Source organism: Strongylocentrotus purpuratus, unplaced genomic scaffold, assembly GCF_000002235.5.
Source record: "Strongylocentrotus purpuratus isolate Spur 01 unplaced genomic scaffold, Spur_5.0 spur5_scaffold_19, whole genome shotgun sequence".
Taxonomy (NCBI): Eukaryota; Metazoa; Echinodermata; class Echinoidea; order Camarodonta; family Strongylocentrotidae; genus Strongylocentrotus; species Strongylocentrotus purpuratus.
In genome coordinates, this window is record NW_022145604.1 from 21,197,237 (window position 1) to 21,213,383 (window position 16,147).

A 16,147-nucleotide genomic window follows, 5' to 3' on the forward strand; every position below is an offset into this window, starting at 1 on the left:
GCGTAAGATTGAATCATTACTGCTATAAATACAACATGAATAACGCACTCCCAATGTGAACTGTTTACAAGTCTTCATTATCAAATAAAAGTGTTTGAAGGAATGTGACAAACGATCTTGAGAACAATATGCATTATTCGAATTTGTAAGATATTTAAAAAATTCCGAAGCTCTTTGTTGGCTTGGTTTGCACGAAAGGCCACGACCACATTTGAACAAATAATATTGAATGGATTTGATTTCAAAACATGGAAAGCGTGAAATTTTGTCGACCGAGAGATAGAGTTTGCATACTTTTTGTAAGGTTAGTCATGTGTTCAGGCTTTGATCCCCGCTGTCATGTTTGGGGGAGCTTATAAATCAAATGATATTAAAATCAATTATTTTACATTTAAGGAGAGAAGAAAAAGAAGAGGAAAATAAATGTGTGTAAAGTAAATTTTACACAATAATTCATGAATATATTATAGTATATAACTATAAATCATCAAGAATATATTTCCCATGGCCTCATGTTCTTGTATTGGGACAAATTTGTTGCACGCATCACATGTGCTATTTCAGAAAGGTCCGATTTAATCGTTAACCTGACTTTGTTCAAATTTTTAATGTAAAGAGTTGCCTAGTCTAATGAAAGCATAATTCTTACATTGATTGGTTCATTCAATTTTTAAACTATTGATTTATTTAATGATAATAATAAATTGTTTCTTTTATACCGCTATATTATCCAATTGAGGACTGATCAAAGCGCTTTACAAAACATATAAATTAATGAATTAAAACTCAGCAAAAAAATATGATAGAAAATGTAATGCAGTTAAATACAATGTAAACAGATGTGTATTAAGATGCTTCTTAAGACATTATTCATGTAATATGCTTTTTATCTCTCACGAGGGTATGCGTATTTGTAAACAATTACATCGGCTTATTTTCATTTACATAGCGCACATGGGGTAAACTGAGTGTGGTGCCTTGGTGTGTGATTAACTTTAGCCTTAAGTAACTTTTTTTTAACGCAGGCTAATAATTAAAAAACAAAGAAACAAAACGGTACTCACATTTTAAGGTACCTTTTGTTTTGGGTCGCCTTTTTCAAAAGGGGGCGGGGACATAATGGAGAAAATTAGGGTGTAAGTTTTTGTGTATTTAAGGTATACCACGTGGGTTTCAATAGTGGGGATTGGACATCCATGGTTGGACACAAGCTGGTTGTACCCCGCGCCCCACACTTATGTCACTCTCTAATCGTACCAATTCCTGTGGTAAAATGAGCAGTGTGACAAATTTGAGGTGTGTCCATTTTGACCATAGGTAACTCAAGTAAACAAATGTCATCGGATGACAAAATGATGTTGTTTGTCAAGAGTGATTCAACAAACCCTAAAACGCCCATTATGACATGACTGTATTACTGTGTATCAAAAAGTGACTCTTCACATTCTCCCCTATTAAGTACGTAGTCGTGTCGAAAGAGTTATAGCGGCTTTTATTTAAGGGGGTTTACTATTTGTTGTAATATGTATCATTTTCGGTGATATCTAGAAACATTTAGCATGAGCAATGTGTTCATTTGACCAACATGCCCGTAATTAAGATGGGTGCCGGGAGTGCGTGAACCCTCTCTACCCTCCTCCCTCTAGAGGTACAACAACAAACATGCCCCCAAGGACCTCTCGCAAGGAAAAAAAAGGAAAATTCAATATTATTAAAATTGAATTACAACAATGTATAGTTAGCTTTCAAGAGCTTTAAAAGGTGCTTCTTACTTCTATAAAAATCTATCAAGGGGTCTTATGGTCCTTCTATCTAGGGGTGGTGCAATGTCGTTTCTGTCCCCTCAACTCTCTAATGGCCAAATCTCTTTATAGACTAAAGGGGTAATTCATATTTCCCGTCTCCCTTGCCGGACAAAAACTGGCGTCATTAATTTTACGGTACAACCATACAAAATACAAATTGCCAACACTTCAAAATATAAATCTATTCTCCCTCGGTCGCTACGCTCCCTCGCATATTCATAGATACACAATATCTTCCAGAAAAGCCAAAGCGAGTGGGCAGATTATTCTCTTTGTCGAGGGGGCGGCTAAATTGTTCTTTCCCCCTTTCAAAGCAAATTTCGAAGTATATCGATTAGATTTTCCTAGTTCTCCAAAGATGCGAAATTTCAACATGCAGTGATCCCACTCTGTCGCCAAACTCCTTCTCAATTCATTAGAATAGATACAATGTTTCTTGTCATTTATATGCCCTCGACTACATGAGTAGTACATGAGCTTAATCATTAATCAAGTACAACCCTGGAAAAGATGTCTGGTGTTTTAAAACACATAGTTCAAACGATACAACAACAAAAATGTTCTCATTTGGTCGCTTACATGCTACCTCGTATATCAACAAATCAAAAGCAGTGTTTCTTAAAACTGTCCTGTAGAAATGTTGAACGTCAAGGCCTTTGGTTACGTAAAGAGAGCCTTCCTCTATAAAAGGGGGTTTGAGGAGGCAACCCCGTTTAGCCCCCCGCACAGGTCCCAAGACAACAACATAGTTGTGTTTAAAAATTTTGAAGTATGGATTAGCATTAAAATGCTCTCAAATAAGTTTCAACTGTCCAAAAACGTTATTTTCCCCCACTCGATCGCTATGCTCCCTCGCATTTTAACAGATGAAATGTTTCTTCTATTTTATAAACCCTGCTTACCATATTTGGTGCAATAGTAGTAGTAGTAGTAGTAGTAGTAGTAGTAGTGGGCTTAGTAGTAGTAGTAGTAGTAGTAGTAGTAGTAGTAGTAGTAGTAGAAGTAGTAATAATAGTGGTAGTAGTAGAAATAGTAGTGATAGTAGTGCTAGTAGTAGTAACATTGGCGGTAGTAGTAGTAGATGAAATAAAATGATAACTTACATACTTCCCTTTGGATATTGAACAGAAATGCAGTTTTACATATATTTACACACAATAAGAAACATAGTATATTATGAACGTTAATGTCCAAAGCATAATGGGCGGGGCCTGATGATCGTGATGAAACACTGAATCAAATATCGTGTGCAGCACACTTACATATTCAACTTTTTGTGCAATTAGTAGAATGAACTCACCAATGACAGGTAAACCATGGGCAACAAAACTCGAGAAAATAAGTCCAAAGATGGCAATATGTGATAAACGATTGGTAATCCACGCCATAGCTGGCGTTCCAGGGGTACCTGCTGGTCCCCTCTACTTTCTAATCCTGGGTAATAAGCTCCTCACCGGTGAAAGTTTTCAAACTATCGGAAGCGGGATGTACCTGCGCCTATTCACACGAGCGGGACTGCGGCTAAGCTTTTGGGTCCAAGTCGCAGCTCTCTCGTTTGCAGAGTGATTATATGATTGCGTTATCTTTTTTCCTCAGCGGATTTCACGCTAAGTTTGACGTTTTGTCCCAAACCGCAAAATTCTTTTATCCATTCTGCATGACTGCCTCGCATACCCCTCTCATTCATATTCATAATGATCATTTCGCGATTATTCTCTCTCTCTCTCTCTCTCTTTTTCTTCTCTCTCTCTCTCTCTCTCTCTCTCTCTCTCTATTTCACTTCTCTCTCTCTCTCTCTATTTCACTTCTCTCTCTCTCTCTCTCTCTCTCTTTTCTCTTTTTCAGTCCCATAGTCATCATGTTGCACTTATGGTATGGTGATACTCTTATCGTTTTCGGTCCGGAATTTCGCAAAAGAATATAACAAGCCATGATATCAGCGGGTACAATAGCTTGTTTGCTGATTAATGCCTTTCAACTTTTCAACTTGTCAGGCCAACCTTGCCATACGTTGCCTTCATGGTTAGTTAGCTTGCCCAATAGTCTTTTTCAGAACTGTAAAAAAACGTTCCATCTTCGAAAAACAATAAATTGTTTCAAAGGAAATCAGATTTTTGAAAGCTTTGGTAAATAGGACTATAGGAATGTTGATAAATCGAGATTAAGTGAAGCAATGTTATGCTTATTTACAGGTAAATTGTTACTGTTGTCCTACACTATAGTGTCCTTATAAAAAACTATTTTTCCTGAGAAACTCTTGCCAATCAATTACTAAATGCCCATTTTCAATTCATTCCAAGCACTAATTCTCCCTAATTCTCCACTCTCTCTCTCTCTCTGTTTATACTGTACATAATCATTCCCACTTATCAATTGATTCATCATCCTGTCAGTATCATAAAGTTCAGTCACAACTCTAGTCACAACCATAACTTAATGAAAAGAAATCTAAAGAAATAATATATGCAGAGAAAAAATTGAACATTTTATTATCACGAATATAAATAAATAATTACAAATAATGAAATACATTATGATATTTCATTGCTCTTTCTTACTTACACCGTGACAGGGTTTATTCCCTGTCAAAAGCCCATTCAAAGTGAGCAACAAAAAGTGGTGTCACTGAATTGTATACACAATAAGATTTGCATAAGTTTGAGCCAAAGGAAAATCGTCGTTATGATTTCCTATTGCCCAATATAGTGGCCCGAATTCACAAAGGAGGTTTGTCGACAAACCTATATGTTTAAGTACGTCATATGACGCGTTTCGATGCGTGTCAGACCAAGGGTCAGACAAACCTAGGTCTGAAACGCGTAAAAACGCGTCACATGACGCACACAAACCTAGGTTTGTCGACAAACCCCCTATTTGAATTCGGGCCATTATGTCTACATGATTGTGTGGTTGAAAAACTGACTTTCCTTACACGTATCAGACAATTATTAACCAATCATTTCACTTATCATCCGATCAATTAACTAATCAGTCAGTTAATAAACGTATTAACCAATTAAACAATGAACAATAAACTGATTAAATTACTGATCAACAAGTCAAATAGCCAATCAATAGATCCACCAATCACTGCTAAAGCCAGGGTTATTATGCTGCATTATTGTAGAACGCTTATAGAGACTTCTGATAAAGTAAGTGTTAGGCGCTATATAAGCAAGGATAATTATTATTATTATTAAACATATTATATCAATGAATCGACTGATCAATTAATCAACCACCCTTTTAACTAACACACCGATGAACCACGTTATCAACCAATCGACTGATGAGATATTATAGCCAACCCCAGTTAACCAATAAGTCAATAATCCAATCAAATAATCACACAATAAACTAACTAATCAATCAATGAACTTATCGGAAAATTAACTAATCAAATTAACCTAAATATCAATCGACTGATCAGCCAACTTATAAATCAATTGAACGATAAACCAGATAACTGATTAACCAGAACAGAAGAGCAAACCAACAGAAATCAATAAAACAGTCAAGGAAATAATAAGCAACCAATCAGCAAGCTAAAACTGTCATAGTAGAATTAAAACAACCAAAGCTTCAAATCACAGTTCATCTAAAAGTTTCAAAAGCCATTTTCTTTTACTAGCTTCGTCAAACATTTTGCATAATTATTGTCTTTTTTATTCGGCTTTATTAGTGTTAATTAAAACAATTCATTCTTTCAAATCTGATATTACTTTAATACATCGTTCTATTTTTAAGGCTTATTACTTTTTGATATAACGTCTCTATTCGCTTCCAAATGACTATGGATATTATTATCCCGGGCTTAGCCCCGGAAACGTAGTGCTCAGTGGATAACTATTGCCAGGTACCCACCTTCTACACCTTGGTCGAGTGTGACAACTGTAGATTACTGTCTTGCCATAGAAGGTTAGTGCTGTGGCAGGGATACGAACCCCGAACCTTGTGGGTCACAGTCCGGATACTTATCCACTAGACCAACGAAGGTTATACATCAGTCAGAGCAATGACTGAGTATTGAATATCTATTTCATATGTGTAATTTGAATGAGATTATATGATGGAAAAATAGACATTTGCCTGTCAATAAGAGAATTGCACTCGCCAGCTCGTTTTTTATTCATTCTCCTGAAATTAAAAAATAATCCCTCAAAAATAATCATAGCTTTGGTCCCATTAGTGTCAGAAAAGATTCACTCAAGCTCTTCAGGTTTGTGTAAATAGTGCCGAATTCCTGTCCTGAAAATCCCATTCTGATTTGGTGACTGATCTATAGACTTTGTCAGGTCGATTGTTGCTCTGAATAGAGAATTCCACTGGTCCGTGAAAATCAGGAGCAAAGAAATTTTGAACGGCGTCCTCAAATATAATTCCTACATTGAACAATAAGGGGCAGTGTCTAACCCGGGGAGAAACACCATACAATATATTTATACATTATTTTTCACTTAGGGATGTAAACCCAAGCAACCCCCTCCTCCCACACACACACACACACACACACAATTTCCAGGGTAGATACGCTTTGGTGTACATCAGGGATTAAGATAATACAGTACATAATTATATCATGGCACTTTTCAAAATGTAGGTCAATGTTTAAAGGGCACAGTCTTCTTCAGTTTCCTACTAATAATTTATATATTTTTACTTCTAAATTTCTCTCTCACTCTTTCTTTCTCTCTCTCTCTCTCTCTCTCTCTCGCTTGCTCTCTCTCCCCTGCCCCCTCCCCCTCTCTCTCTCTCTCTCTCTGTATGTCTCCCTGAATTTTTCTCTCTTTTACTCTCGTTCACCCGTCTTATTTTCTCCTTCTTTTTTTTCACTCTATTCACCTTTAGCCCCCCCCCTTTCCGTCTCTCTCTCTCTCTCTCTCTCTCTCTCTCTATTTCTCCCTCTTCCTATCTCTCTCTCTCTCTATTTCTCCCTCTCCCTATCTTTCTCTCTCTCTCTCTCTCTCTCTATTTCTCCCTCTCCCTATCTCTCTCTATTTCTCCCTCTCCCTATCTCTCTCCCCTCTCTCTCTCTCTCTCTCTCTCTCTCTCTCTCAAACTCGTGCTTCCTTAATTTTCTCTTACCCTTTACCTCTCAACATCGTTTTGTCTTACTGCTTCGCCTGACATACAATACCGATCACGTGGTTTGTCTACCTTTTTGATGATCTTTGATTATGGTCATGAAATATTTATTTATTCAATATCCTCCATGATAATTTACATGTATTTCATACGAATTTCCTCTAACACGATCGCAACTTCTTCGAAAAATTAAGCAATCTCAGTAGCCTTGTGCGTCACCTATTGAAATGTGCGAACATGCCAATGACATAATAATAATAATAATAATAATAACAACATTTATAATGCGCACATATCCACCTCAAGAGATGCTCAAGGCGCCTAACAAGGTAAATACATTAAACTTAAGAAAGTACATGAGAAGTTACAGAGAACGAAAATAATTTAACATGATTAAATATAATTAAACAACGTTAATTACATCAGATTGTGAAAAACACTACGTCTTAACTAACACATTGCGTAAATCGAACGCGATTTCTAAAGGATATACAATAGAGTATTGGAATTGCCCTTTAGTTGATCTCCGAAAATAGTTGCGATCATGTTCATTTTAGTACTTCCATACTCGATTGATACGCAATATTACAACTTACCTACTTGAATACAATTATTGTAATTATAATCTACTAAAAGCATTAAGATTGTATTGACAGAAACAAATATAAGGCATTCATGAATCGCGATGTCTTCTCGCCAAATGGCAATTGCCTTCCAGGATACTTTCTCTCCCCTTATCTTTCGGAATGGGCTCCTCTACTACGATGTTGAGCATACAAATTTCCAAAAATCATGATTTCCCTACATGAGGGCAACTTTGTTTAATATTTCTGCAATCCTGCTTTATTTTTAAGATCTGGTATCTTCCTTTAATGTTTCTATTCTTTGGTACCAACTATGTAACTGTACTGTTGTCAAATGCATATTCTTCTTGGGAATAACATAGGTAATGTCCCGTGAGACCGACGGCACATGACACCGGCCCGCGCCCCACCCCCTTTGCCATTTTCAAATTAAAGTGGCATACACAAGTCAAAGAATGTGTCCCCTCCAAAAAAAAATGAAAAAATGGAGAAAAAAAATGATAATAATAATGATAATAATAATCATCATTATGGGGGGTGATAATCTTTCATGATTTTGCTTGATGCCCCTCTTTTGTTTCTGCTTGTCAGCAAATTTCATGAATATTTTGCCCCTCCTTTATAAAATAATATTATTGAATCCGTGCATCTTGAGACATGCATGTCAGTCTCGTCGGCAAGTTCTTCTCAATTATGAACATTATTCTGAGGGTTTAAAGACCGAATATGGCACTCGGCCGTTCTGTTTTCTTTTTCTTGAAAAAAGCACACATGTAAGAAATTATCATAAACTTTAAGGGATAAATGTAAGGTATAAGCTCACCCTCATATTGGCTATACTGTCTCTTCTCCACCCCTCTCCCCACCCATTCCCTTGAAAGTGTACGTAGAAGTATTTATTTTCTAATTGATTAAAACAAAAGGCATACAATACAAGTATATACATTAGTATGAATGAAATGGCTGGATAACCCATATTCAGCTGTGCCAGTCATGACACTATTGGTCTTCCATGGGGTCACGAAAGCATATACATAAATATCAAACATGACTTATAATTAGTTACTAAATTAAAGGATATAAAGAAGGTACAGCACACAGTCATGAATGCTTAAACCCTACAAAATGGTAGTTGTGTGAAAGGACTGCGAAAGTCCCCCCCCCCCCCCCCCCCCTTTATACAGAGCATTCAAGTCCCGAGTCTGGAATAGGTAAAATTATCAAGGTCTGGGTGATTGAGCATGTGAGTGGAACAACGTTAATTCACGCTTAAAGTGGATTACAACTGTACCGAGACTAACTAGTGTATTACTAATCAGCAGAGGGCGTTCTTCCATTCCACGTTCTTCATTCAATAAGGTCACATACAGTAATCAAAGGAAAATGTGTAAATCGAATTGGAAGCTGGTTAAAAAAAGAACCACCCCCCCCCCCCCCCACCCTTATTTGCTTATGACATTACTTTCGAAGAAAATCTCTGCAGAAGTTTGGAACTTTCTCTTCGCTATAATCAACAGAATTAGCTTAAAATGTCAGTCATTCTAAAGAAAATACTTGACATTTTCAAAAAAACAAGTTAAAACCTAGAAAAATCAGTGCTAAGAATATCATGGTTTTACCAAATTTAACTCTGAAAAGAAGTTAGAATTTAGTTAATGAAGGATATTGATCAATCTGCAAACACAGACCTTTCTTTTACACTTAAACACAATTTAATAAAGCCTTGAGCCTTTCCTATCCTTTTCGCTCTCCGGCTATATCTAATATAATAGTTCATAATCTATGCAGAACAGTAGATTGTGCAGTCTACATGGCCTTGCAGTTCAGAGACTCTGTTTTGCCTGCCAACGAAATGGTGATCGCAAACTCAGAACTGAAAATGTATTTTCGTGTTTTAATTTCCGTGATTGCGAACCATGCGCAGTACAACCGTGAAAGTATTATGGGATACAGTGCGAGTAAAACATCCAATCAGCGTCGGAGCCGTAGCCAGAGAACACGCCCAAATGAGTGACGTCAAAAGGGTTCGGATCCTGCCACTGGATAAACGGTTCGGTTTGGTCTGCTAACCCCACTTGGTAGAGTCCGTCGGCAAAGGTTATCCACAAATCCGTGAAGGCATCGGTTTGGCAGAGAGTACCCGGTACTTTGATGACTGGTAAACAATCGACGCAGTCTCGCTTAATTCCAGCAGCAGAGTTGTCCCATCCACAAAATGCTGAATAATTCGGAGAAATAGTGGGTTAGGGAAATTGTGTGTGTGTGTGTGTGTGTGTTTGTGTGTGATTGTGTGAGGAAAGAAGAGAGATAAGGGGTGAAAGGGAAAGGGAAAAGAGAATTGGAAAAGGGACAAACCGATGGAGGAGAGTACGGATTTGGGAAACGTTAACGGAAAGTGAGAAATAGAAAGAGAGTGAGAAACGAAATGGAATGAAATAAAGATGACGAAGAAGTACAAGAACAAGAACGAGAACAAGAAGCACAAGATCAAGAAGGGAATAACAAGAACAAACAAATGAAAAAGAAGAAGAAGAAGAGGAACAAGAAGAAACATCAAATGAAAAAGTTAAACATTCAATCGTTCCTTATACGGTATTCTAATTCATTCACTGTAAATTCAAATTCAAATACATATTTTAGTTTATTGAAATAAAGTCCCAGGATGACATAGTGAAACCTCTAATACCCCCACCACATTGCTCCTGCTCACCCTCCCCCTCCCCAACCGTCCCACCCGATCTAGATCCAATTAAGCTACATCTATGGTCTAGCTTTGGTGCGGCTCCGATGTAGGGTAAGGCCTAGTCTAGTTCTGGACCCTTTTAATGATTTTTTTATTCGCCGACTATAACCGATTCGCGGCTCTCGGGATCGCGCCGTCACTAAGGATCGCGCCATCATTCGGCTCAACGCTTATAGACGGCGAATAAAAAAAAAATCATTAAAAGGATCCAGAACTAGACATTGGTTGCGTTTATTGACCAAATTTTTGGCTAGAATCAGGTTTCTCAAACGCCTTTCAGGCAAATTTAGAAGGTGATAAACGCAAAAGCCTTTTTTAAAGGTCTTTACATATGGGCATATCTAAAGACGCAAAAAGGTGTGTTTTGAATGTGACATACAGTTTTGAACCCCACATACAAATCGGACCACCCAGGTTAAGGGTTCGGAGGCTAGCGCGCGCCATGTGTTGTGTACAAGCATGTGTGTGTAGTTGACCTCCGAGAAACTGTCTGCTTCCCGGGTCAAAACAGCTGCGCAGACACAAGGCCTTTATTTTTAATCGTGAAGAGACGATAAACGCGACATCCCACAAATCACTTTCGTATAGTGGGGTTTGATAGTGGGGTATGATAGTGGGGTACGATATGTACATATCTAGTGGCAAGACCCAATAAACGCGCCCTAGGTTAGGCCAAGGTTTGGTGCCAGGGTTATGATTAGGTTTAGTGTTGGGTCCGGAATTCGGTTTTCGGTTACTGTAAGAAACTGGCCCCGGAGCAATTGCAATCGGAGCATTTGTCACATAACCCAAACTAAAGAATAGTTTGTTTTAATAATTATTATCCATTCTTTTTTTGTTTGTTTGTTTTCTCACCGAATTCGACATACTCCCCATATAGGGATGCTCGGTTAGCCAGTCCAACATGCACGTCGTTATCCGCTCTCACAAGAAACTTGAACTCTCCGTTTTGGATCCGACTAACCGGGAACAGCCAGTGATAATTATGGTTGGTGCCACTGTCATTAGTGTGAAAGCCACACACTGCAAGGAAGATAAAATATTACAATAATAAGACCAAGCAACAAAAATTACTTATTTCTGATATATTTTTTTCTGACTTGACAAACTGACGACAAACTTATGTGATAAAATATTATCCACTTTACATAGATACATTATATGATAACAAGGTTTTGTCTCAGCAGCCATTTTATAAATGGCGGCCTTCTTGAAAGAAATAACAACATATACAAAATAAAAAATAGTAACGGCCTCTCTCATTGATTTTTAAACAAGTCCGGACGAGAAACACGTTTAATTTTTTTTACTTGGCCTAATAATAATAGATATAGAGATAATGATATTAATATCATCAATGAAAATAACAAGAATCATCATCACCAAGATAATAATAACATTGATTATAATAATAATAATGATAGTGATAATAATAATAATAATAATGATAATATTAATAATAAAAATGATAATTACACCAATAGTTTCTTACATTCATATAGCGCTTTAGTACAGACATAACAATATTACTTGCCAATGGCGTAGTTAAGATTTTTAAAAGTCCGAATATGTAGTACGGAAAGCATTGCACAGATTCGCTCTTGGAAGGTTAGTGATGTGTTAGTGATGTAGAAAGCAATCAATCAGTCTAATTATTAGATTAATTAGATCAAATAAATACCCCCGATGGATGGTAGTGCTGTCGCCATGGCGGCTATTTTGTTGATGACTACGATATAATTTTGTCTCGATTGGGATGGGTGGGGTCTTCTTGGAAAATGTAAGGATTCAATTTATATATTAGTGTTGAACTCGGCCTTGTGCATCACATCTCCTTTCAGCATCAACGATATTGTATAGATTTTATTAAAAAATTACTTTACAATATTCATTTTCATCTGCTATGGGTGATCGAATAATTGGAATGCTTGATTTCTAGATCACTAAAACAGTTGATGGAATTGGATAGGACTATCTCTCTAAAGCAAGGCTCCCACTTAGCCGAGTTGGAACCTCTAGTTGTGGCGAGCTGGCGCGATCTTATGGCAAGCCGTTTTATTATTAATTGATATCAATAAATCAATTCTTGTTATCAAGAAATAATTTTATGTAGTAAAGCAATGGTAATTCTTGATATCAAGAATTCGATTTGGTGATACCAGGAATTCGATTTCGTGATATCAAGAATTGAATTCTTGATATCAAGAAATATGTTTTAATGATAAAACTGCTTGCCATAACATCGCGCCAGCTCGCCACAACTCGATGCTCCAACTCGGCTAAGTGGGAGCCCTGCTTAAGAGCGATTCCGTGCAACGTGTTTCCCTACGACGTTCATCCACTTATTTCATCCAGTAAACGGAAATCCCTCAATATAACCATTAGCTGATGGTACTTTCTCGTATCAAGAACATTTTGAATGGATATAAAGAGGGACATTTTTCATTTTTCATAAAAGAGATAGAAAAGACATTATTTCGTATGGGACGCGATGCATGAAATTGCCCTCTATCATTATTTTGTCATCCGTGCCTTACAATGAATGATCTTTTTTTTTAAAGGAGCACATTATTTTACATTTATTTTGTAGCACATCATCAGTGCGCTTTTCAGTGTTATAATGTTTATCAACGTGTTTATTGTAATGCCCGGTGCAAACGAAGCGTCATTTATATTGCGTTATTTCCTGCGCTAATCATTCATGTGGGTGTATTTAACAACGGCATCACTAATAATTGCACAATGAAAATGAAGTCAACTGTTCATTATGCAGTTACTTTTTATAAGATGTCGCCCTTTCAAAGATCACACAATTTATAGACGCAGTCCAACGTCATGGAAATAACGTATGCAACTGTGCATGTGCTGATTTACGCGCACTTACAATTTAATAGTTAGTGTACCGAAATAAAATTACAGGGAAGGTTGAGTCCATGCAGAAGTGAAAAGGATTTGTGAACTTGTCCATTATTTCAATGTTTACTTAGTGTGGAAGAATATCCTGGATTTTGTTTTCGAAATATGAAATTTAATTGAATTTATTTCCACATCTCCTTTACAAAGAAAACACTTTCTCTAAAGACGGCAAGGAATAGCTGACTTGTTCGACCAAACTTTCATTCCACATGTGTGTATAGTGCATGTGGTTTTCAGCAGGACCGGATCCAATCTACAATGTATTATCATTCTGGAGATTCCTAAACCATAGAGTGTACCCCAATACAATCGTGAAACATAGTTAACCTTTTTGCCTGGCCCCCACTCCGGGAAAGGGTACTTTCCACGCGACAAAGTCCGGCTCGTAATACACACAAAAATCAGCCCGTATTTACTTTACACACCTGACTTAGGGGGATTTTTTCAAAGGGAGGGAACATGCATACGCGTACCCTAAATAACACTGAGTGGGGGGGGGAGACTTTTTGCAATCGCATAATCAGAACTTCGTCTTATATTGAACTCACACCAAAATGTTACACTTACAGCACTGATGTTTAATGGTGAGGTACTTCGGTATAGAGAAGCAAGGGTCTCCAAACGTTGCCGTGTTGACGGTCATGGTACAACTAGATACCCCTTCGCATGACGTTCTCACTGCCAATAATGAGTCTGCGAAACAATCCACAGTCAGTGTCCTATTGGTGGAACAAATTTGTGCGCCAGAAATCCTACCGAAGTTTGCATCTACGATATGAATGCAGTTGTCCTGTCCACAATCTAGGGTTATGATGTCGTCTTCGCATGTAGTAGACTTGTACATTTCTGTTTTCAAAAACATCGAAGATTGATAGAGAAGAAATAAATGAAAATGTTAATCAGGAGCGGATCTACGGGGGGGGGGTAGGGGGTTTAACCCCCCCCCCACCCCCTTGGGCTGCCAAGTGAAAATGTGATGTGCATAGAAAAACGCCATCATGTGTCCGGACCCACACATTATTAGTAGATGTTAGTAGATGCAAGGAAAAGATCAATTTAATAATTATAATTCCTGTTAATTTCACCTGAAGGGTCTCATTCGTCCACCCCACGTCAGGCCATTTCTTATCAAACGTCTTTTGAATTAGTAACGGTCTGTCAGCCTACCGTGCCGTTCCTTGTATGACCATTCCACTATACCATTCCACTACAGTACCGCAAAACATGCTTGGATGGGAATTGTTTTATTTTACTGCCTATTGAATAAACCTAAACATTACAATCTGCTCTGACTTGAAAATGTGTCGTTTTAAAATTCGAGTCTAATGGTATTAAAGAAAACAAACTCACTCAAAGAATAATTGTAGGCATTGTGAAAAATGAGATGAATTCATGCCCTTTGATGTACAATATTCCTTACGAATTCAAAGTGTATAAGAGATGAAGCGATTATTGGCATGATGTAATGGAAATTAAAAGAAAGTAGTCATCCTCTTATGTATGCATGATTTTCTTTAGGCAAATCCTTTAAAAAATTAATTTACTTAGTACTTTAACATTAGTTATAATAATAAATATAAAATGTTCACATCATTTCAAAGGCTTTATGACAGCTACCGTGATAAGAATTTCTTCCATTTGTTGATGTCTTGAAAGTCATTTTTTCTTTTTCATTTCATTTATTTTCACTGCAATCGTGTTTTTATTCATAACTTATTTCAATATATCCCAATTTGGCCACCCAATATTCAAATGTGCATCTTCTTTGTTTTATCTTTATATATCAAACTGAAATCCAAATACTACAAATCTTGATTTACACCCCCTTATTTCTTTTTTTTTCTCTCTCTCTCTCTCTCTCTCTTTTCCCCTTTTACCAATATGTTTTCCTCCATATTTGTATTTATTATGTATCAATTGAGGGTGGTCATGCTATCAAGCTTTGCTTACTTTGTCAACCCTCCGGTTTGATGTTTTCGATTAGTAACAGCCAGTCTTACTTTATTCTACATATATTCTTTTGTCATGATTGTGTAAAATTTGCAATGTTTTGTTTGTTATATATTTGTAAAAGTGCAAAAGAAAAAGAAAATCAAGCAGAAATAAATGAATGAAATAAATAAATAAAATAAAATCAGATATTCACAATCTCAGATGGAGAGAAACTTACTTCTCGTTTGGCATTGGCCACTATCAAAACCTTTGTGGCAAGAGCAGGAATAACGGTTTAGTTTATCCACGCATGTTCCTCCATTCTGACAGGGGTTACTGGCACATTCGTTGATATCTAAGAGGATAAATGAGAGAGCAGGATGACCAAAATAGAGGAAGAAGGAGAGAGATGATGAGAGAGGATGAGGGTGAGAGAGAGTGTGTGGGGATGAGGAAGAGAGGTATTGGATAAATGAGTCGGTGAGAAATGTAGAGAGTCGGAGGAAGAGGAGGAGAGATACGGGTGGAGGGAGATATTGGGAACAGGGAGTCAGTAGAAGAGAGGGATATTAAGAGACAGACGAAGAGGAGAGAGGGTGTTGGAAATGACAGATTTGGGATAGACAACCAGAGAGAGGGGTGGGGTGAGGAAGAGAGAGATTGGGAAAGAAATAAGTGAGAGAAAGAGAGGAATGAGTGTGAAAGAGAGAGGAGAGATAGTCAGTGAATATAACATAATAATTTAAAAGGGTACTTATGTTAAGGAAAGATCTTAATTCTTCCATTTTTTTAAATATAATTCATATATTTTCCATCAAGATTTGCTTTCATAATAGTGAAGATATATTTACCATTGAGGAAATCTACAATATAAGCCCGGCATCTTACTTAAGTCCTGTGATATTTCTATCACCTTTTCAACATAACGCGATCGCAAGTACACACATGTTATTTCGTAAAATGAACCTAAGACCATTTTAGAAGCCTTGTGCGTCACCTATTGAAATGTTCAAACGTGACAATTACGTATTACGTAATCTGAACATGATTTCTAAGGGATATGAAATAGAGTATTGGGATTG

The 16,147-nt window shown here is 37.1% G+C and overlaps 2 protein-coding genes across 3 annotated transcripts in view; both read right to left on the reverse strand.

The window, feature by feature from the left end:
• Positions 1-3,433, reverse strand: part of LOC105440918 (mucin-17-like) — an 86,715-nt gene extending 83,282 nt beyond the window's left edge. For both annotated transcript variants that reach the window (XR_004064970.1, XM_030990570.1), the window contains exon 1: positions 3,106-3,433. Coding sequence is in view for 1 of the 2 variants with exons in the window: in XM_030990570.1 (XP_030846430.1) it covers positions 3,106-3,193 (88 nt within the window). In the remaining variant the exon portion in view is untranslated. The remainder of the gene's footprint in view (positions 1-3,105) is intronic.
• Positions 3,434-8,649: 5,216 nt separating this feature from the next.
• Positions 8,650-16,147, reverse strand: part of LOC115926109 (fibropellin-1-like) — a 15,338-nt gene continuing 7,840 nt past the window's right edge. Inside the window, exons 4-7 of the mRNA XM_030990571.1 lie at positions 15,304-15,420; positions 13,701-13,979; positions 11,073-11,240; positions 8,650-9,692 (exon numbers count right to left, since the gene is read on the reverse strand). Of these exons, the coding sequence (XP_030846431.1) occupies positions 9,415-9,692; positions 11,073-11,240; positions 13,701-13,979; positions 15,304-15,420 (842 nt within the window). The 3' untranslated portion in view covers positions 8,650-9,414. The remainder of the gene's footprint in view (positions 9,693-11,072; positions 11,241-13,700; positions 13,980-15,303; positions 15,421-16,147) is intronic.